Genomic DNA, 22,688 nt, shown 5'->3' with positions numbered 1-22,688 from the left:
CAGTGCATACCCCTGATCACCGGCGCCTCATTCGGCAGATTCGCCTTTTAAATCAGGGTGCGGTGATTCCCCCACCTGTGTGAATGAACACTATGAACGCTACATACAGTCGTTCACTGCAAAACAAAAATTGCGCAGGAGCGAGCGTATTATGTTGCTCGCTCGTCTATTAAAGCCCTAAGTCCTACAACGTGACAGCACACACTGCCACAGCATTAATAAATCTGCTCCATTGTATTTTTCTGCACAGAGGCATATATTAAAGCTCCAGTTTCCCAATGAAAAATCTATAACAGCCCCCCCCACCTACCATGTGCTGTTCATAATGCAGGGGTCTTCTTATGTTGCAGAACAGCCTCTAGCCCCCCTCTTGCTCCAGGGCACAACTACTAACTCTGCATCCCTACAGCTGTTCCATTTCTTCTGTTTTTCAGCTTTTCACAATCTTGTGAATGTGACCCTTAACTAAAGCCCAAAACAATGACCATCACCAACTTCCAGACACAGACTGCATCTGCCGGAAACTTCGCTGTCAGTTGCTCTGCTCATTCGTTCTGTCCCTAAGGAGCTTTAGTTGCCATAGGAACCCACTTAACCATCACATCACTTTATAAATGAAACTCGCTGCATAATATTCCACCACCGACACACAAATCTGTGCCAAGGCGTTCACACTAGAATAGCTCGCTATGGATAATGCATAACCCCTGAATTTGTCCCTTTATCTATTTTTTTTTGGTTGGTGCATATGGGTGCCATAAGGGTTGGGAGGGAAAGAGTTAATCTTGGATGGCACCGCTGCCACTTAAACAGGAGGCTTACTCCTATCAGAGCACCATAAGCAAATATTTAGTGTTCGTGGTCAGTGGTGGTCAGGGCATTCAGTACTGGGTATGAGCCTGGCAGCAGCAGCAGGTGGGGTCACACAGGTCTGTGTACCAGTCGCTGCCCACCCCTTGTGAAAACTATAAGGGAGCCCTTAGAGGATGAGCTCAGCTGAGGTCGCCCTGGATTCGTAAAAGGGATCTACTCCTCCGGTAACCATGGACCTCTCCTTCATGGCAGCTCAGGTAAGACTGGATGATATTTGGCTTCATCACTGCTGTTATTACACATCTTATAAATTGTTGGTTCATTCTGTTCTGTGAGACGGAGAACTGGGAAGACAAACAAAGAAAGTGTTGGCTGTATGGGAGCTACTGGACATGAAGATCTCAAGGCGACATTCTATATTGTCCTTTGTTACTAATTATCCGAGATGCTTTGGTCTTGGACTTAATTGGATTATCATGCAGCAAGGAATATCATCACTTATACACAATTATATTATAGATGCTTTCGACTCTTACCTACTGATGTCATCAGTTTACCAAACTTCTACTATATGAAGTATTGCAAGTCCCGAGATGTAATGTTATACTACAGTTATACAGTGCAAGATATAATACTGTAGTACCAAAGATTAGTCTATTATAGCATATGTTATATAGTGCATTAGTTTATTATAGCATATGATGTTTAGTACAGTTTAGAATATTATACTTCCATATTTAATAGTATATAATAGATCAGTAGGGTATTTTAGAGTGGAGGGTAATATATGACATTCTATACATTACTGTATATTATGTTATAATATAGGATAGTACAGTGTATAGTATAGTGCAGCAGATATGACATCACAATACAGTCTATACTTATATAGTATAGAAGATAATGGTGCAGTATATAATATTACACCATAGTACAACATATTAGAATATAGCACAGTACAGCATATCATACTACAATGTATTGCAGTAAACAATATAGCAGTACATTATATTACAGTACAGTAGATGATAGAATGGTCCTAACTATATTTCTTCATATTGATAGAAATTCATTAACCCCTTCTTTTACTTTGAGGATTTCATTTGGTAATATCAAAACAAAAACACATGAGGGGGGGGGGGGGGTTAGGGTAACACACCAAAATTCTGGCTCAATTTACACCAAACAACTTGTGTAAATGCCTTGCACCACATTTATTATGTGTTTTAGATACTTTTGCACCTTACTAGAAAAGGGACATTGTTTACAGGGAAATGGGGCATGGACCAGCAGAAAGCAGTGTGCCTTTTTATAATGCAACGTGTGCCAAAATTGCACCACATTTTGAGCAAAGTAAACTAACCAATAGGTGGCGTAAAGTTAGTCAAAAGTGTCTAGTACATCTAGTGAGATGCACGAAATTTAGCACACCATATGAACTACTGTGATAAATTGGGTGCATCTTTCAGACTGTCTGGTCTAATTATTACACAGTTTTAGTAAATCTGCTTCAATAGTTATTGCTGCCTACCATATGTTCATTATTAGGTATTATAGCCCCTCCCACTCTTCGTTATTACTCATTTATGCTTTGGTTTGATTAATTAGTTTGCAGTTTAAAGGGGTTATGTGGTTTAAGGTAAAAATGTTAAGGGCTGGGCGCGAATTAAAATAAAATAAAGCATACTCACCTGTTTTGCCCCTCCCACTGCCCCCCACTGCTAACCGTATCCTGGTGCCCATCCTCTGCCCCTGGAAGTCAAGTGACCACGCCAACTATTCAGAGGCCGCAGCATTACCTTCCAAACCCCTGGCATCAGTGCTCACATCCTGGGAACTATGATCCCAGGAGTTTGGAACTGTGATCTGACTTCTGACGAATGAGGATGTGAATGAGGCAGTAGGAGACGGTTAGCTGTGTCCCATTTTAATGACTACAATCCCCAGTGATCAGCAGTTCACCCATATTGGTCCTTATAGATTAAGAGTTCAGCCTGGAGTCAATGGGGACTGTATGACTGCAATCAGTAAGTACTTCTTTTGTGTAGCACAGTCTGATAGAACCATTGCGCTGCTGGAATACCACAGTATATATTCTCTAATCTAGCTATATAGTTAGATTAGGAGAGGGAGTACTTCCCCTCTTATTGTATCAAACATTCTATATGTCAATATATACAGACCCATTATATATGGTGGGCCATGGAAAAGTAGCTTGACACCACATTTTAATTAAAGCTGCCCAAAAGACAAACAACCAATCAGGATGCAGCTTTCATTTGTTATACTTGTGAGGTAAAATGAAAGCTGTGCTGTGATTGGTTGCTCTAGCAACAAAGATTTTCTTTCAGACAACTTTCTTAGGAGTATGGTACTTTTCTGTAACCCACCCGGTACTATATCTGTTTATGATATCACGCTGTAAATCTAGTAAGTGCATGAACTATGCAAAACAAAGATCAAACGTTGATACTTAGATGGATTTAGAAATTGAATTGCGGTATTATGTGGGAACTACATGGCAGTAAAATATTGTATGAAAACTGTATAGCAGTATTATGTAGTATTATTTGGATACTGCATAATACTTGGATGCTATTTGGTGGTATCATGTGGGCTGTCTATGGCAGTGTCGTCGTAGCACAATATGACGATATTATGTTGACTGTATATTGGAATATTATGTGAAAATTGTATAGGAGAATTATTTAGGCATTATGTAATAGTATGGTTTTTTTTGCACTGAATGGCAGTATTCATGTATAAACATTCAGGTGAAAAGTTCCTCCTTGTTACACAGGACCCAGTTATCTATAATGTGGACCCTGTGTATACTTATAGTTACCTGACTTTCTCATTTTAAAGCCCCAGCCACTCATGGCTTTAATTTAGATCCCCAAGCAACTACTTATATAGCTATTGAAGTTGCCGCAGAAAGTTCTATCTGCTGTACAGTAGAGTGCTTCCCCATGCTACACAGGCTTGATTCAGATTGCTCCCTTTCAAGAAATAGGATGGATGAGAAGATTGAATCCTATGTTATTAAGTATCAAGAGAGAGCCGTCTAGACTCTACTGAGGAAAACTGGATATCTCTAGTCTTTGCAAAGGTTGGAAAGCCTAACCCAAACCAAAGCAAATACCATAACCCAACATGTATGAGCCTACACCCAATCTGCCATAGCAGTCACATGATCTTTACAATCAATGCAGCCTTCTACTATGCAATATACTAATATCGAACACAGGGCTTTCTATTCCTTCATCTGTGCACATCTGTTCACGTGGGGGGTCACATCAATAGCCCGGACCCTGGGTGGGGTGGGGTGAGGGGTCAATGAATGAACTGCAAGTCAACAGAAGAGATAATTGCTTAATGTGAAGGAAATACAATTGGACAGCCCCTTTACTTGACATAAAAGGCCGGTGACAAGTTCACATTAACAAACAGTTATGCCAGTTGACAAGTAATCAAATGGTGATATTATGAAGCCTGTAGATCCTACCAGGCTGCACAACATAAGCCCAGGTCTGATGGAGATGTTGTTCAATGGATGTCATGAGCGTCCAACATGCCAGGAATATTTTGTGATAGTTGTCATTGTTACGGATGAAGCCAACATATGTCCCTTATATTCGAGAGGGACGCTATATGTAAAAGAACGCTTAAATGAAATCTTTATCATTTAATCATGGGAACAGCTTAGGTGATGCATTTTTTGGATCACCTTTGTCATAGAGGACGATGTTAAAGTGCACCCCCAACTATAAACATAATTTCATATTAAAAAGTTCACATTTCGTTGCTGATTAAAATTGATTAAGGAGGTTTACTATGATGAATGCCATATCCAATTCAATCTTTTTCAGGCATATTGCTGCACATTTAGTAGTGGCAGTGCCTTTAAATGCAGCTCAGTCCCATTTACTTGAATGGGACTCTGCTGCAGAGATCTGCAGTACCGGGCATGGCAAGAAGCAAATGTATGATGCAATAGTTGCTAAACAATAATAGGGACACGGCACTTATTGGGGTACTACAGCCTCTTCAATCAACTAATTAATGGGGGAGCCCCACTGTCTCATATTGATGGCTTATCCAAAGTATAAGCCATTAATATCTAAGCCCAAGAAAACCCTTTAATTTCATAACATATTTGTCTAGGTGTCAAAGTTTTTGGTTATAAAGCTCCAAATCCCTTGCCTACTACACACATCTATAAAGTTAAATGGTAATATTTTGTCTGTCTATAGCCACCACCAGGGGGAGCTTACTGCACAGATTTAAAATTAAAGGGATTGTTCCACAAAAAGAAGTTATCCCCAATCTAGAAAATAGGGGATATCTATTCTACTGATATGGGTCCCACCACTGGAATCCCAATGATCACAAAAAGTAGGGTCTTAAAGATCCTCCAATGAATGGAGCGGAGGTCACGTGGTCACACTATTGCACCATTTAATTTAATGGGACTGACAGTGATAAGCAAGTTCAAGTGTTCGGCTATCTCTAGCAGACTAAATGAAATATATGGAGTGGTGGTGTAAACTGTGGATAGGACATAACTTTTTGTGTATAACCCCTTTATATTCAATAGGAGCTATATGTAATGAGCTCTGCCTAGTGGTGGCTGAAGGCAGTCAAATTTTTTATCATACAACCACTGATATCTTCATCTCCTATGTAGACCAATAAAAAATGATGTTCATAGCAGGAGATGCACTTTACAATAACAGAATCTGCTAGAGCCATGTAGAATATTGGATGCCATTAGTAATGATAGTATCCCCATTTTCCTCAATTGAGGACACAAGTGAGCTACAAGATGCCATTCAGATGCTGTACGATAACATTTGCTATTAAGCTTGTGTATAAAGGAGGTTGATAATAAAAATTGCACTCAGGAAAATGTCCTCTAAACTCAACTACAACATCATCATCCCTCAGTCACTAATTTATGACCTCTCCTGATACTGAGCCATGTGATGTCTCACTCTATATGCATCACGTTGCAGGCTAAAGCGGGGTCTGTCGACAACAGACACAGTGATGGGAATTCAGACTGTCTGCTCTTCATCACGCAATTAAAGGAACAGCGTATGGATTATGGGAATGGAAAAGTGGAAGCTGTGAAGTGTCTTAAAGTGGTTTGATGATTTTTACATATTTGTTTTTTGTTTAACTTGGGAGTCTATGAGTGACAGATGGCCAATGAATGGATATACACATTTTTTAATGTTTGCTTAACATATTGCACCATGCATGTTGGGATATGTTGAGTTTAGACTCAAGTTAAGGACACATCTGTAGAATTTTGTTAACGTTATTGGGGATGGGGGTAACTCTAATATGGGCAAATAAAAACTAAATTGCTACCAACAGGGCAGGGGCGTAACTAAAGGCTCAGGGGCCCTGATGCAAAACGTGAGCTGCCCCCCCCCCCCTCTATCTGTATCTGTACCCGTATCCATACCTAAACCATGCTGCACAGAGACATAACTTGAAGCTTCTGGGCCCCAATGCAAAATCTGTAACAGGGCACCCAACTATAATGCTTTATTCATAGTACTGGGCTCCCTATATGGAGAAGAGAGGCCTTACAGGCCCCCTAAGGCTCCTGGGCCCGGGTGCAACCGCATCCCCTGCACCCTCTGTAGTTACGCCCCTGCAACAGGGGCAGACTGAGGGTGTTCTGGGCCTTGAACATGGAGGTCATGGGGTATCTTATCACCTCTCATGAGTATGATACACTTTGGGGTGATTTGTTAGTGTTAAGGAAAGTAGTACAAAGAAAAAGTGGAGCAAATACCAATAGCAACCACTCAGATTTCAATCAGAAGTCCCTTGGGGGGTTCTTTAGACTTGCTGTACATACTGTAACTGTTCCACTTTTCCTTTGCACCAGTTATAATTTTTTGGCATCCCTTCCTGGAGCATAACATTAACCGAGGGTCTGTGAGCAGCCCCTCGGGCCCTTCCTTGATGACCAGGCCTTTCTTGGCTATCCATTGGACATCAGATTGCCAATCTCATTTTAATATTTTTGTTTATGCAGGAAACAAGAAAATTAAGCCTTTATGAACAGAGAATGAAATGTTGGGTGTTTGGTAAAACATTTAGTAAAATATGGACTCGTATTGGATACATAATATCCATGCTCTATGTCCATATGTATTGCACATACATAGATTGAAGAAAGTCCACTACTTGTTGTTTGGGTTTGTATCCCTTTCAGCCAATATAATGCTCAGTTTGATTTCAGATGGAGAATTAAGCGTGTTTTATTCAATCAAATTTCACTAACTCCTCCTCATTAAAATACCAGAGAGCTCTGAACATTGATTTAATGGAATGTGAAAAGATCCTTTGAGCATTTATACATAATTCAGAACGTTTCCCACTCACACAGTCTCTCGTTTTAAATCACATTCTGCCATGAGATCTCCTCCACATACACAGACTACAGTGAGCCGGAGCAAAACCAGAACATTTATACTTGCAATACATTTTATGCACAAAGCAATGATCGGCTATTGCAAATCTACTCAGATATAAACAACAGCATACATTATACAGTTGTAAAATAAAAGTAAGTGAACCCTTGGATTTTTAAATTTTCTGGTAGTTATAGAAAAACACACTTCAACTAACCTAATTACACACAAATAGTTGTACCATTCATGTCTTTAATTGAACACACTGAGTAAATATCTAAAGTGCAGGAAGAAAAAGTAAGTAAGCCTATGTGTTAATCACTCCTTGAGCTATTTGAAAAAAGGTGATTCAGATTGGAAGTAAGGGTTTCACAGGTGTTTTGCCCATTAAATAAGGGCACCAAAGCCTGGTTACTGACAAATCTGTTCTTTTTAAGAAAGATTAGTTAGTGTGAACCATGTCTCGATGCAAGAAACTATAGGAAGACCTCAGTGTTAAGGCAGCAGAATGCAGTCCTAAGCTCTCACTCATGACCTGAAGGTTGCGATCCCCGTGTGGTTCAGGTAGCCGGCTCAAGGTTGACTCAGCCTTCCGACCTTCCAAAGTTGGTAAAATGAGTACCCAGCTTGGTGAGGGGTAATAATAAACAAATTTCCTGAAAACGCTGTGAAATAAGTTGGTGCTATACAAATAACAAGTCCCTTCCCCTCTCTTATAGAGAAGCTGGAAAACGCTACAAAAGCATTGTTAAAGACCTGGGTTTACATCAATCCATGGTTAGTCCAAATGGAGAAAACTCAGGACTGTCGCAATTCTCTCTAGCATATGGAGTACATTTATAGAGCCACTCTGATAAAAATACTGTTTTTTATCCCTGTACCCCTCATCTGATTGTATGGCACACTCTGGATGTCTCCTATGCACAGCGTACTACCACAATAACATAGTGTTGCTACACAATTTGGGTTTCTATTTGAAGTGAATGAAACAGTCGTAAATAGCGTAGAAGAGCATACTGCGCTAAAGGCGTAGCTTGAAGCTGCAAAATCTGGAACTGAACCCCCAACTATAAAGCTTCATTAATAGTATTTGCTTGCAATATTGGGAAGAGAGACTTTATGGGCCCCCTAGGGCTCCTGGTGCGTCTGCATCCCCTGGACGCCCTATACGTATTCCCATGTACTGCACCTACACCTGTAGCATACCTGATATGTGCGCTGCTACATCTGTCCTTTCATAAGGTGCAGCCTTCTGTATGATACTTATTAGGCACTATCTTGACATTAAAGTTTTGAGCAGAGCATTACATGAGTTAGAGCCAGTACCATCTCTGTCTGCAGGGAGGACAGAGTTAGCTGTTCTGTCGTTCACGACCCTCGGCGACCCTAAAGGCAAGCTCCCTCCATGTTTTTGGGTTTTGCACTGCTTCTTTCAGTTTTCTGATATCCATGCCAGTATCAGCTCTGACAGCATCAGCCATTGTGTCCTTTGGCGGCCGGGTCTTCTTTTGTCACTGATCTGTCCAAGTGTTATAGATTTTTCTAGTGACTCTGCTCGCTTTACATGACCAAAATACTTAAGCCTGAGCCCCGTCATCTTGACCTCCAATGATATATCAGGTCTTATAAGGTTCAGGACTTCTCTGGTTGTTACTATCGCCGTCCATGGCATATGCAGCAGCTTTCGCCAGCACCACAGCGCAAACGCATCAATCCTCCTTCTATCAGCTTTTTTTCACAGACCAGCTTTCACATCCATACATGGCTATGGGGAAACGATGGTTAACACTATCCTGTGTTTAGTTGCGATGCCAATATGTTTACTTTTCCAGATTTTGTCCATGTTTAACATTGTGCTTGCTATGCTATGTTTTCTCTCTGGCATAGATTCTCCAACCTGGTCTATTTTTGAACCAAGGAAGATTAAGTCTCACAAGCATTCCATGACCTCATTGTTGATTTTTATTTTCATTTGGCCATTTTCTGCAATAGTCATAAATCTAGTCTAGGTAGAGGCCCATTTTTTCACTTTTAGTTTTATTCTTACATATCAGCTGCTTCAGACCTGCTTCCATTTCTGCAAGCAGAGTTGTGTCATCTGCATAACAGAGAGTGTTGATGTTTCTTCCACCTATTTTTACCCCCATTTCCAATTCATCTAGGTCCATTTTACACATGATCACTTCCGCATATAGGTTACACAAGAAGGGCGAGATGATGCATCCCTGTTGGATGCCTTTGCCGATCCCAAACCAATCTGTGTTCCCATACTGTGTTCTCACAGTGGCTTCTTGATTGGTATAAAGTGATTTTATCAGCTTGACTAGATGTGCCGATACACCCAGCTCTTGTAGGGCCTGCCATAGCTTGTCATGGTCGATACAGACAAAGGCCTTGACGTAGTTGATGAAGCACATGTAAATGTTCTTTTGGTATTCTCCAGCTTTTTCCATGGTTCATCGCAGGTTTGCTATATGGTCATAGGTGCCGCATCCTCACCGGAATTCTGCCTGCGCATCAGGGAGTGCCGCTTCAACTACTAATCTCCGTCTTTCCTGCATAATTTTGAGAAGGATCTTGCTTGCATGTGGAATGAGGACTATTGTTCGGTAGTTGGAGCAATTCTGGGAGTCACCTTTCTTTGGTAGAGGGATGAAGACAGATCTTTTCCAGTCCTGTGGCCATTCTGTGGATGCCCATACTGTCTGGCACAGAGCTGTGATGGTTTTTACTGGTACTGGCAGCAATATCTCTGCCGGTATGCTATCTATGCCTGGTGCTTTATTTTTGGCTAGTTGTTTCATTGCCATAACCACTGCTGACTCCATAATGAAGGGCTCCTAGATCCACAGGCTCCACCTAATGCAATGGTCCAGGTATGTGGTTGCAGGCATATAGTTCTTCTGCGTGTTCCCTCCACCTAGCCTTCATAATCTGTTGGTAATTTCGTTCCTTTCCATTTTTGCCTTTGATTGTGCAGTTGCGTGCCAGGAAAGATTTTCGGGCCATCTTGACCTGCTAGAATAGGCTTCGGATATGGCCTTTCATGGCTTCTGCTTTGAGTTGTTTGTAACGCTTTGTTGCCGGCTGCCTTTGCTACTCTTCTTTTATCAGCTATTCTGAGGACTTGCTCGGACAACCAATAACTACATAATCTAAAAAAGTCTCTTAAACTTGTAACAGCATACTACTTGTAGATGATTCATCACAATGTAGTCTAAAACATCCATATATTAAAGGAGTTTTCCCAATATAACTATTTTTTCAACAGGTGGACAAGGCATCAAAAAGAAATAAAGACAATACTTTTCAGCCTCAAGAAAACATTTCCTAGTATGTACTTCTGGCGAAAGTCAAGTGACTGCTGCAGCATCTCCGTCTGACCTCCTGACATCAGCACTCACATTCTGGGCGCCATGATACCAGGAGTTCGCAATGGTGACGCTGCAGCCTTTGATTGGCTATAGCGATCAACTGACTTTTGCTGTGCACACATACTGGAAGCAGCTCTTTTCTGTGCGGTTGAAGAGAGGTGAATGTTTCTTTTTTTAATTTTATGCCATGTCCAGCTATTAGAATTTTTTTTATAATGAGACAATCCCTTTAACTACTGATATGGGATACCACAGCAATAAAACTATATCACATGTCAAAAAAATTAAATAAACATGACACTTAAAACCAATACAATACATCAAGCAGCATAAATCCAAAGATACTGTTGCTGACTGCAGGAATGACATGTCCCGATGTGTGTTTCCCTTTGCTTTATCTCAATGGTCCAGAATGCTTAAATAAAATGTAAACAATCCCAATCCAAATATACACCTGATGTGAGGGAGGATAATCAACCATAATAATAGTTATATTCTTCCACAAAGATGTCAATATTATAGCAGTTTTAATGGTGTATATGGGGGGGAAATTATAGTAGGTACATTCTTGTGCATAGAATACAGTATTATAATTATCTTATTCTACTACAAAGGGGATTTTACTAACCTTCTGCTGAAAAGTTTCATTATAGTAGTCGTATATTTATGTACATAGGGTCAATAACATAGTGAAAATATTCTTATACATAGAGGTCTCTATTACAGTAGATATATCCTTGTACATAGGGAGCAGTATAATAATAGTTATATTCTTGTACATAGAGGCAGTATTATAGTAATTATAGTCTTGTACATAGAGGCAGTATTATGGTAGTTACATTCTTGTACATAGAGAGCAGTATTATAGTAGTTCTAGTCTTGTACATAGAGGCAGTATTATGGTAGTTATATTCTTGTACATAGAGAGCAGTATTATAGTAGTTATATTCTTGTACATAGGAACAGTATTATAGTAGTTATATTCTTGTACATAGGAGCAGTATTATAGTACTTATATTCTTGTATATAGGAGGTAGTATTATAGTAGTTATATTCTTGTACATAGAGAGCAGTATTATAGTAGTTATATTCTTGTATATAGGGGGCTGTATTATAGCAGTTATATTCTTGTACATACGGAGTAGTATTATAGTAGTTATATTCTTGTACATAGGAGGCAGTATTATAGTAGTTATATTCTTGTATATAGAGGGCAGTATTATAGTAGTTATATTCTTGTACATAGGAGGCAGTATTATAGTAGTTATATTATTGTACATAGGGGCAGTATTATAGGAGTTATATTCTTGTACATAGGGGGGCAGTATTATAGTAGTTATATTCTTGTACATGGGAGGCAATATTATAGTAGTTATATTCTCGTACATAGGGCGCAGTATTATAGTAGTTGTATTCTTGTACATAGGGGGCAGTATTATAGTAGTTGTATTCTTGTACATAGAAGCAGTATTATAGTAGTTATATCCTTTAACATAGGGGACAGTATTATAATAGTTATATTCTTGTACATAGGGGACAGTATTATAGTAGTTATATTCTTGTACATTGGGGGCAGTATTATAGTAGTTATATTCTTGCACATAGGAGGCAGTATTAAAGTAGTTATATTCCTGTACATAGAGAGCAGTATTATAGTAATCATATTCTTGTACATAGAGGGCAGTATTATAGTAGTTATATTCTTGTACATAGGAGGCAGTATTATAGTAGTTATATTCTTGTACATAGGAGGCAGTATTTTCGTAGCTATATTCTTGTACATAGGGGGTAGTATTAAAGGAGTTATAGTCTTGTTCATAGGAGGCAGTATTTTAGTAGTTATATTCTTGTACATAGGGAGTAGTATTATAGTAGTTATATTCTTGTACATAGGAGGCAGTATTATAGTAGTTATATTCTTGTATATAGAGGGGTAGTATGATAGTGCTTATATTCTTGTTCATAGGAGGCAGTATTGTAGTAGTTATATTCTTGTACATAGCGGTAGTGTGATTGTGCTTATATTCTTCTTCATAGGGGACAGTATAGTAGTATTTAGATTTTTGTTCATAGGAGACAGTATTATAGTAATTATATTCTTGTACATAGGGGTAGTATGATAGTGCTTATATTCTCGTTCATAGGGTGCAGTATTATAGTAGTTATATTCTTGTACATAGGGAGGCAGTATAATAATGCTTATTTTCTTGTTCATAGGGTTAGTATTATAGTAGTTATATTATTGTTCATAGGAGGCAGTATTATAGTAGTTATATTCTTGTACGTAGGAGGCAGTATTATAGCAGTTATATTCTTGTATATAGAAGGCAGTATTATAGTAGTTATATTCTTGTACATAGGGGTAGTATGATAGTGCTTATATTCTCGTTCATGGGGTGCAGTATTATAGTAGTTATATTCTTGTACATAGGGCTAGTATTAAAGTAGTTATATTCTTGTACATAGGGTTAGTATTATAGTAGTTATATTCTTGTGTATAGAGGACAGTATTATAGAAGGTATATTCTTGTATAGAGAGGGCAGTACTATAATAGCTAAATTTTTATACATAGAAGCAGTATCATAAAAGTTATATATTTTTTTTTGCATAGGAGGCATTATAGTAGTACATTCTTGTACCTAATGGCCCTAATATAGCACAAGAAGAATGAACATTATTCCTTACCAACCTATTTAGATTTATCAATATCCTCAGCCAAGTAAACCAAAAAAGATGGACCCCTCTTTACTCATTTATTTCCATTTCCTCCTTAGATGTTCTTTTATATAATGTCTATGTAAGTATAGGTGAACAAAATATATTTTATCCTGTTCTTTATGGATGTTTGGAAATAAATAATGTGAAAATCTTGGCTTCAGAAAGCGAAGGGAATATCCTGCACTGTGTGATACAATCACTAAGCATTTCACATCACCACATAATACTAGGTTGTGCTTCTATCAGAATGATATAGAGCTGTACAAAGGATCAGGTACCAGGAGGCATCATTATACTGTATGATTGGGATGTGAGACTCCAGCTGGAGTGCTCCAGTTACATTAAAAATAAGCTCTGCTAATTATGGAGGAGGGGACACAATGTGCCGTTATTATTGTACTTTACTGATGGAAATGATTTATGAGTATAATCTCTGCCTGATAAAAGCAGAGCAAGAGGCGCGCGCTCTGGATTCCTTTGTGTAAATGCATTGAATATGCACGGAGAGGTGCAGAGAGTGGGTTCGGTGAAGGTTTGGAAGTGAATAGTTATACAACTTTTGAACAGAGTGAAACATATATGACACAACATTTTGTGGTGTAGCAGAAAGATACGTTATGCAGTACGTATAGATGATGAGCACCATACAACATTATAATGATATTTACATCTTTACTGGTGGAATAGCTATAATGTCTAATGCCAAGAGCATCAGGAGTCTAAGGAAATTACTTGGCATATAAAGAATTGAGTGTCTTATACCAAGAATCAAGGGTACTTAGAAGCACCCTATGTTGCTGCTATGTGACTCTTCACGACAGGGAGTCAGCCTTGCTTGTTCCAGTACCTTTCCTAATGGGTAGCGATAACTTGTGTGGGACTCACTTCTACAGAGCAACTGCTTTCATAGAAATTAGGGGATTGGGGAATTAGCCCAAAAATGAAGGAAAGGATGGGAGGGATAAACATACACAAAACCCTTCTGCACTTGGTGCCAAGCCTTTGCTAAAGTTGTCGTTCATTTTGATGGGCCCCCTCTTTTCTATATGTGCAAAAAACACTCCATCATATTGCTAACTGTCATGGAACTTCCATTCCACCAAAAAGCATCAGTGCTGTTTATCCTCTGTGAAACAAAGGTCTGAAACGAACCTTATGTTGACTCCCATCTCTGTTTCTTCAAATTAGAGGCCATGTAAACAAGTGCACAATGGGGAAAAGAATCATAGAATGGTCGGGTTGGAAGGGACCTCCAGGGTCATCGGGCCCAACACCCTGCTCAATGCAGGATTCACTAAATCATCCCAGACAGATATTTGTCCAGCCTTTGTTTGAACACTTCCATTGAAGGCGAACACACCACTTCCTGTGGCAACCTGTTCCACTCATTGATCACCTCACTGTCAGAAAGTTTTTTCTAATATCTAATCTGTGTCTAGTCCCTTTCAGTTTCCAGCATTCCAGATGAGGTCTCACTAAGAAAGAGTAGAGGGGGATAATGGCCTCACGTGATCTGGACTCTATGCTTCTCTTAATACATCCCAGAATTGTGTTTGCCTTTTTGGCTTCTGCATCACATTATTGACTCATGTTTAGTCTGTGATCTATTAGTATACCGAAGACTTTTTCACATGTGCTTCTGCTTAGCCCAATTCCTTCCATTATGTATGTGCTTTTTTCAGTTTTTTGCCCAGATGTAGGACTTTGCATTTCTCCTTGTTTAATACCATTCTGTTAGTCGTCGCCCACTGCTCAAGCTTTTCTAGATGTTTTTGAATACTCTCTTCTTTATTGTTAACTATCCCTCCTAGCTTTGTGTCGTCTGTAAATTTGATCAGTTTCCCATCAATTCCTTCCTCTAGATCATTTACAAAAATGTTGGAACAACTCACTGACCCCAGGACAGAGCCTTTTGGTATCCCACTTGAAAGCACCAAAATGAACTGTGCCCAATCTCTCCTTAGGGCTTACTGTAGCCACATGCATCTTCTATGATCTGTGTACCTGTTAATAGAAACTGTACCGTACAAATGGCCCTCACCCATGAATGTGGCCTTGGCAGCAGAACAAATCTCAATATTAGCATTTTCCCATAATAAAAATCTGTACTTTGCATACTTTTTGTATCTAAGAGTTGGATGCTCAGCACATAAGTACAGCATTACCCCCAAATGAATACTTCCTGTTTGTTTTTTACAGAAGCAATTTGTGGAAATTAATTTCCTTCAGTAAAATGAGAAAACAAGGTTTCAGGGTCATGAATTTTCTGTCATTTACATGATTTATTTTTGCTGTCAAAGGTTGGAAGCTACTAGCAGAGAGAGAGAGAGAGATGAAATATTCATAGTATCTGGCAGAGAGGTGGATATTAACACATCAGACAAGAGCAGTAACATTTTGTGGTGTAGTTGAAAGAGAAGTAAATAAATTTGGTTTTCGAAAACTCAGAATCAACAGAAACACCAACCTCTATTGATTGTTTGAAAGTATTGACATACAGCCAAGATCATTAATGCAAACTACTAAATGATTTCCTTAAGACCAGGCTCACGTGACTGAGTAGTAGAGCGCTGCTGTGTGAGCGAGTGCATGTATAATATTGTTGTATAGTATGTATAGTACTGTTCCTATGTACAAGAATGTAACTACTATAATACTGCCCCCTATGTACAAGAATATAACTGATAATACTGTCTCCTATGTACAAGAATATAACTACTATAATACAGCCCCTATGTGCAAGAATATTACTACTATAATACTGCCCCCTATGTACAAGAATATAACTACTATAATACTGCCCCTATGTACAAGAATATAACTACTATAATACTGCTCCTATGTACAAGAATATAACTACTATAATACTGCCCACTATGTACAAGAATATAACTACTATAATACTGTCCCCTATGTACAAGAATATAACTACTATAATACTGTCTCCTATGTACAAGAATATAACTACTATAATACTACCTCCTATGTACAAGTATATAACTACTATAATCCTGCTCCTATGTACCAGAATAAAACTACTATAATACTGCCCCTATGTACAAGAATATAACTCCTATAATACTGCTCCTATGTACAAGAATATAACTACTATAATACTGCTCCTATGTACAAGAATATAACTTCTATAATACTGCCCCCTATGTACAAGAATATAAGTATCATAATAGTGCTCCTATGTGCAAGAATATAACTGCTATAATACTGCTCCTATGAACAAGAATATAACTTCAATAATATTGCCCCCTATATACAAGATTTAACTATAATAATACTATCCACTATGAACAAGAATATAACTACAATAATACTGCCCCTATGTACAAGAATACAACAACTATAATACTGCCCTCTATGTACAAGAAATAACTATAATAATACTGACCTCTATGTACAAGAATATAACTACTATAATACTGTCTCCTATGACAAGAATATAACTACTATAATACTGCCCACTATGTACACGAATATAACTACTATAATACTGCCTCCTATGTACAAGAATATAACTACTATAATACTGCCCTCCATGTACAAGAATATAACTACTATAATACTGCCTCCTGTGTACAAGAATATAACTACTATAATACTTCCCCACTATGTACAAAAATATAACTACTATAATACTGCCTTCTATGTACAAAGATATAACTACTATAATATTGCTCCTATATACAAGAATATAACTACTATAATGCTGCCTCCTATGCACAAGAATATACCTACTATAATACTGCCCCTTATGTACAAGAATATAACTACTATAATACTGCCCCCTTTGTACAAAGTATAACTATAATAATACTGTCTCCTATGTACAAGAATATAACTTCTATAATACTGCCTCCTATGTACAAGAATATAAAAACAACAATACTGCCCCCACGTATAAGAATATAACTACTATAATGCTATCCCCTATGTACAAGAATATAACTATTATAATACTGCCCTTATGTACAAGAATACAACTGCTAGAATACTGTCCCCTATGTACAAGAATACAACAACTATAATACTGCCCCGTATGTACAAGAATATAACTACTATAATACTGCCCCCTATGTACCAGAATATAAAAACAACAATGCTGCCCCCACGTACAAGAATATTTCTACTATAATACTGACCTGCTATGTACAAGAATATAACTGCTATAATACTATCCCCTATGTACAAGAATTTAACTACTATAATACTGCCCCTATGTACAAGAATATAACTACTATAATACTGCCCCTACATATAAGAATACAACCACTATAATACTGCTTCTATGTACAAGAATATAACTACTATAATCCTGCTCCTATGTACAAGAATACTAGTACCAGTGTTTCTGGTGGCGCAATGCACCGCTGACTAATGTGATATAGTGAAAGGGATTGGAGTTGGTTCCAGACCCAAACCAGCAGAGGTGGACTGCAGCCGTGTGCTTACAGGACCTGTGATTATGTCACTATCATGTTATCTATCACCGAGACTCTGATCTCCATCCCTGATTTACATGACTGTGACATCATCACAGGTTCTGTAAGCACACGGCTTCTGTCAGGCTTTGCATATAGGAGCTGTGATGTTGTTAAGCCATGTGATCAGGGGTGGATCCCAGAGATAGCAGTGACTGATAACATGATGGTGATTTCACCACATGTAACTCACACAATCACGCAGTCACTCAGTCACTCATAGACATGAGGTCATTAGTATTTTGATAACTACTATAGTACTGCTCCTATGTACAAGAATATAACTACTATAATACTGCCTCCTGTGTACAAGAATATAACTACTATAATACTTCCCCACTATGTACAAAAATATAACTACTATAATACTGCCTTCTATGTACAAAGATATAACTACTATAATATTGCTCCTATATACAAGAATATAACTACTATAATGCTGCCTCCTATGCACAAGAATATACCTACTATAATACTGCCCCTTATGTACAAGAATATAACTACTATAATACTGCCCCCTTTGTACAAAGTATAACTATAATAATACTGTCTCCTATGTACAAGAATATAACTTCTATAATACTGCCTCCTATGTACAAGAATATAAAAACAACAATACTGCCCCCACGTATAAGAATATAACTACTATAATGCTATCCCCTATGTACAAGAATATAACTATTATAATACTGCCCTTATGTACAAGAATACAACTGCTAGAATACTGTCCCCTATGTACAAGAATACAACAACTATAATACTGCCCCGTATGTACAAGAATATAACTACTATAATACTGCCCCCTATGTACCAGAATATAAAAACAACAATGCTGCCCCCACGTACAAGAATATTTCTACTATAATACTGACCTGCTATGTACAAGAATATAACTGCTATAATACTATCCCCTATGTACAAGAATTTAACTACTATAATACTGCCCCTATGTACAAGAATATAACTACTATAATACTGCCCCTACATATAAGAATACAACCACTATAATACTGCTTCTATGTACAAGAATATAACTACTATAATCCTGCTCCTATGTACAAGAATACTAGTACCAGTGTTTCTGGTGGCGCAATGCACCGCTGACTAATGTGATATAGTGAAAGGGATTGGAGTTGGTTCCAGACCCAAACCAGCAGAGGTGGACTGCAGCCGTGTGCTTACAGGACCTGTGATTATGTCACTATCATGTTATCTATCACCGAGACTCTGATCTCCATCCCTGATTTACATGACTGTGACATCATCACAGGTTCTGTAAGCACACGGCTTCTGTCAGGCTTTGCATATAGGAGCTGTGATGTTGTTAAGCCATGTGATCAGGGGTGGATCCCAGAGATAGCAGTGACTGATAACATGATGGTGATTTCACCACATGTAACTCACACAATCACGCAGTCACTCAGTCACTCATAGACATGAGGTCATTAGTATTTTGATAACTACTATAGTACTGCTCCTATGTACAAGAATATAACTACTATAATACTGCCTCCTATGTACAAGAATATAACTACTATAATACTGCCCCCTATGTACAAGAATATAACTACTATAATACTGCCCCCTATGTACAAGAATATAACTACTATAATACTGCCCCCTATGTACAAGAATATAACTGCTATAATTCTGTTCCCTATGTACAAGAATATAACTACTATATTACGGCCTCCTATGTACAAGAAAATAACTACTGTAATACTGCTTCTATGTACAAAAATATAATTATTCTAATAGTGCTTTCTATATCCAAATTTTCTATTAAAATGCCTCTTATGTGCAAGTGAAGTAGAATACTGTCCCTGAAAATAGTGTGTAAAAGAATATATCTACTATAATACTGCAACATATGTTCAAGAATATTATACTACCCATAATGTACAATATAACTTTTATAATACTAATGCAGTATAAAAGAGTATAACTACTTTAATGCTGCCCCCAATGTAGAAGAATATAACTACTATAATACTGCTCCTATGTACAAGAATATAACTACTTTAATGCTGCCTCCTATGCACAAGAATATACCTTCTATAATACTGCTCCCTATGTATAAGAAGAATATAACTACGATAATACTGCCCCCTATGTACAAGACTATAACCACTATAATTCTTCCCCTATGTACAGGAATATAACTACTATAATACTGCTTCTATGTACAAGAATATAACTACTATAATATTATCCCCCTATGTACAAGAATATAACTACTATAATACTGCCCCCTATGTACAAGAATATAACTACTATAATACTACCTCCTGTGTAGAAGAATATAACTGCTCAAATACTGCTCCGATGTACAAGAATATACCTACTATAATACTTTCTTCTATGTATAAGAATATAACTACTATAATACTGCCTTCCATGTACAATAATATAACTACTATAATACTGCCTCCTGTGTACAAGAATATAACTTCTATAATACTGCTCCTATGTACAAAAATATAACTACTATAATACTGCCTCCTATGTATAAGAATATAACTACTATAATACTGCCCCCTATGTACAAGAATATAACTACTATAATACTCCTTCTTGTGTACAAGAATATAACTGCTATAATACTGCTCCTATGTACAAGAATATAACTACTATAATACTGCCTCCTATGTATAAGAATATAACTACTATAATACTGCCCCCTATGTACAAGAATATAACTACTAAAATAGTGCTTCTTGTGTACAAGAATATAACTGCTATAATACTGCTCTAATGTACAAGAATATAACTACTACAATACTGCCTCCTATGTATAAGAATATAACTACTATAATACTGCCTCCTGTGGCAAGAATATAACTGCTTTAATACTGCTCCTATTTACAAGAATATAGCTACTATAATACTGCCTCCTATGTATAAGAATATAACTGCTATAATACTGCCCCCTATGTTCAGGAATATAAGTGCTATATTACTGTCTCCTATATGCAAGAATATAACTACTCAAATACTGCCGCTATGTACATGAAAATAACCACTATAATACTGTCCCTATGTCCAAGAATATAACTACTATAATCCTGCCTTCTACGTACAAGAATATAACGACTATAATACTGCTCCATATATATAAGAATATAACTACTATAATACTGCCCCCTAAGTAGAAGAATATAACTACTATAATACTGCTTCTTGTGTAGAAGAATATAACTACTATAATACTGCCCCCTAAGTACAAGAATATAACTACTATAATAGTGCCCGTATGTACAAGAATTTAACTACTTTAAGACTACCCCCTATGTACAAAAATATAACTACTATAATACTGTCTGAGTGTAAAAGAGTATAGCTACTACGATACTACCCACTCCCTTTTTATTCTCAGAATACCATATACAATTGTTGCAGATTATATTGTTGCTCTATAAATAAAGATGATAATGATTAGAGATGAGCGAATATACTCGTTTCGAGTAATTACTTGATCGAACATCACGATTTTCGAGTACTTCCGTACTCGGGTGAAAAGATTCGGGGGCGCGCCGGGGGGCGGGGGGAGGCGTGGCGGAGCGGGGGGTAGCAGCGGGGAACAGGGGGGAGCCCTCTCTCTCTCCCTCCCCCCCCCACTCCCCGCTGCAACCCCCCACTCACCCACGGAGCCCCCCGAATCTTTTCACCCGAGTACGGAAGTACTCGAAAATCGCGGCGCTTGGGCGAAAAAGAGGCGTGGCTGAGTAGGTTCGCTCATCTCTAATAATGATTATATGTTATTATGTACAAAGTAGCACATAGCTCATTGCGCTCCAATCTGTAGGTCTCCAGCTGCTGCACACCTAGAACTCTCAATAGTGGTCTGTAACAGCTGAAGTCTCAGGTTAGAGAACACTGACCTAGAACCTAGTATGTTGTATTTGTTTTTTATATTTATGCAAAGTTCCCCTTTAAGAGTTCTTCACTGATGACTTGTCTATTTACCTCCACAGCTCCCTGTTATGGGAGGAGCTTTTATGGACTCTCCAAATGAGGAATTTGGGACAGAATATTCCTTATTCAATTCATCAGCCAATGTCCATGCCGCCTCATCTGCTCAGAGCCCCCCCGAAGAGCCAGCACGGTCCTCCAACGATGCCATATTGTTATGGATTGCCATTATTGCCACCATTGGAAATATTGTGGTGGTTGGAGTGGTTTATGCCTTTACTTTTTAAGAAGAATGGATGAAACTGCAAGCAATGCTGCTTCAAGATACAGACAGTATTTTTTATTGATGTTCTTGCTGTGTTCATAATTTACGTCCTGCCAGACCGAAAACGAAAAGATCATAAAACATTTAGCAAAAAGAAACAATGTTTCACTGTACAAAGGAAATACGTTAAAGTGCTGTGCGGTCACATAGGCTGTGTAGCCTAGGACTCTGGACCCTCCCTTCCTCAAGGGAAACTTCCAACCCCATATTAGATTGTTGGACTCTTCACTGTTGTCTTATCTTGACATATTATTGTGAACTAGGCCAAATATGAGACTGGAGTTTCTCCTGTGAAGGCTATTGTGCCGATGGAGTGAGGACCTGTTGAGTGGAAACTTTGGTTCTATGTACACCATCTCCATAGGCACAGCAATAGGGGAAAGGAAGGGGTCAGCACAACTCAAGGGTCATGGTGGTCTTCTGTCCTACAACGGTTGGGAAGGAGGTGAACCAGTTTGAAGAGGGGTGAACTGGCCTCATTTTAATTAGTCTGTGGAACAACAGTTTGAAAACAAATTTCATATCCGATTAAGGAATTTTAATTAAGTGAATTGCCGGCTGCAGACAAAAGGAAACATATGTCATGGTCTAATTAACTAATTATCTGGCTCTGTGAAA

General features: G+C 38.1%; 1 protein-coding gene across 1 annotated transcript; it reads left to right on the top strand.

Moving 5' to 3' along the window:
* Nucleotides 1–678: 678 nt before the first annotated feature.
* On the top strand, nucleotides 679–22,402 carry C6H14orf132 (chromosome 6 C14orf132 homolog). Its single transcript, XM_066605736.1, has 2 exons — nucleotides 679–1,070; nucleotides 21,808–22,402. The coding sequence occupies exons 1-2, from the start codon at nucleotides 1,044–1,046 to the stop codon at nucleotides 22,030–22,032; spliced, it is 252 nt and encodes an 83-aa protein (XP_066461833.1). The 5' UTR covers nucleotides 679–1,043; the 3' UTR covers nucleotides 22,033–22,402.
* Nucleotides 22,403–22,688: the final 286 nt, after the last annotated feature.

Source organism: Eleutherodactylus coqui, chromosome 6, assembly GCF_035609145.1.
Source record: "Eleutherodactylus coqui strain aEleCoq1 chromosome 6, aEleCoq1.hap1, whole genome shotgun sequence".
In the NCBI taxonomy this organism is placed as follows: Eukaryota; Metazoa; Chordata; class Amphibia; order Anura; family Eleutherodactylidae; genus Eleutherodactylus; species Eleutherodactylus coqui.
Note: the sequence above shows the minus strand (reverse complement) of the source record. Positions and strands in the feature narration are given on the sequence as shown.

Bases quoted from the DNA above. Each gene is read 5' to 3' on its own strand.
- C6H14orf132 (XM_066605736.1), top strand. From the start codon at position 1,044: ATGGACCTCTCCTTCATGGCAGCTCAG. The intron at 1,071-21,807 runs GTAAGACTGGAT...TTACCTCCACAG, and splicing joins TCTCCTTCATGGCAGCTCAG to CTCCCTGTTATGGGAGGAGC.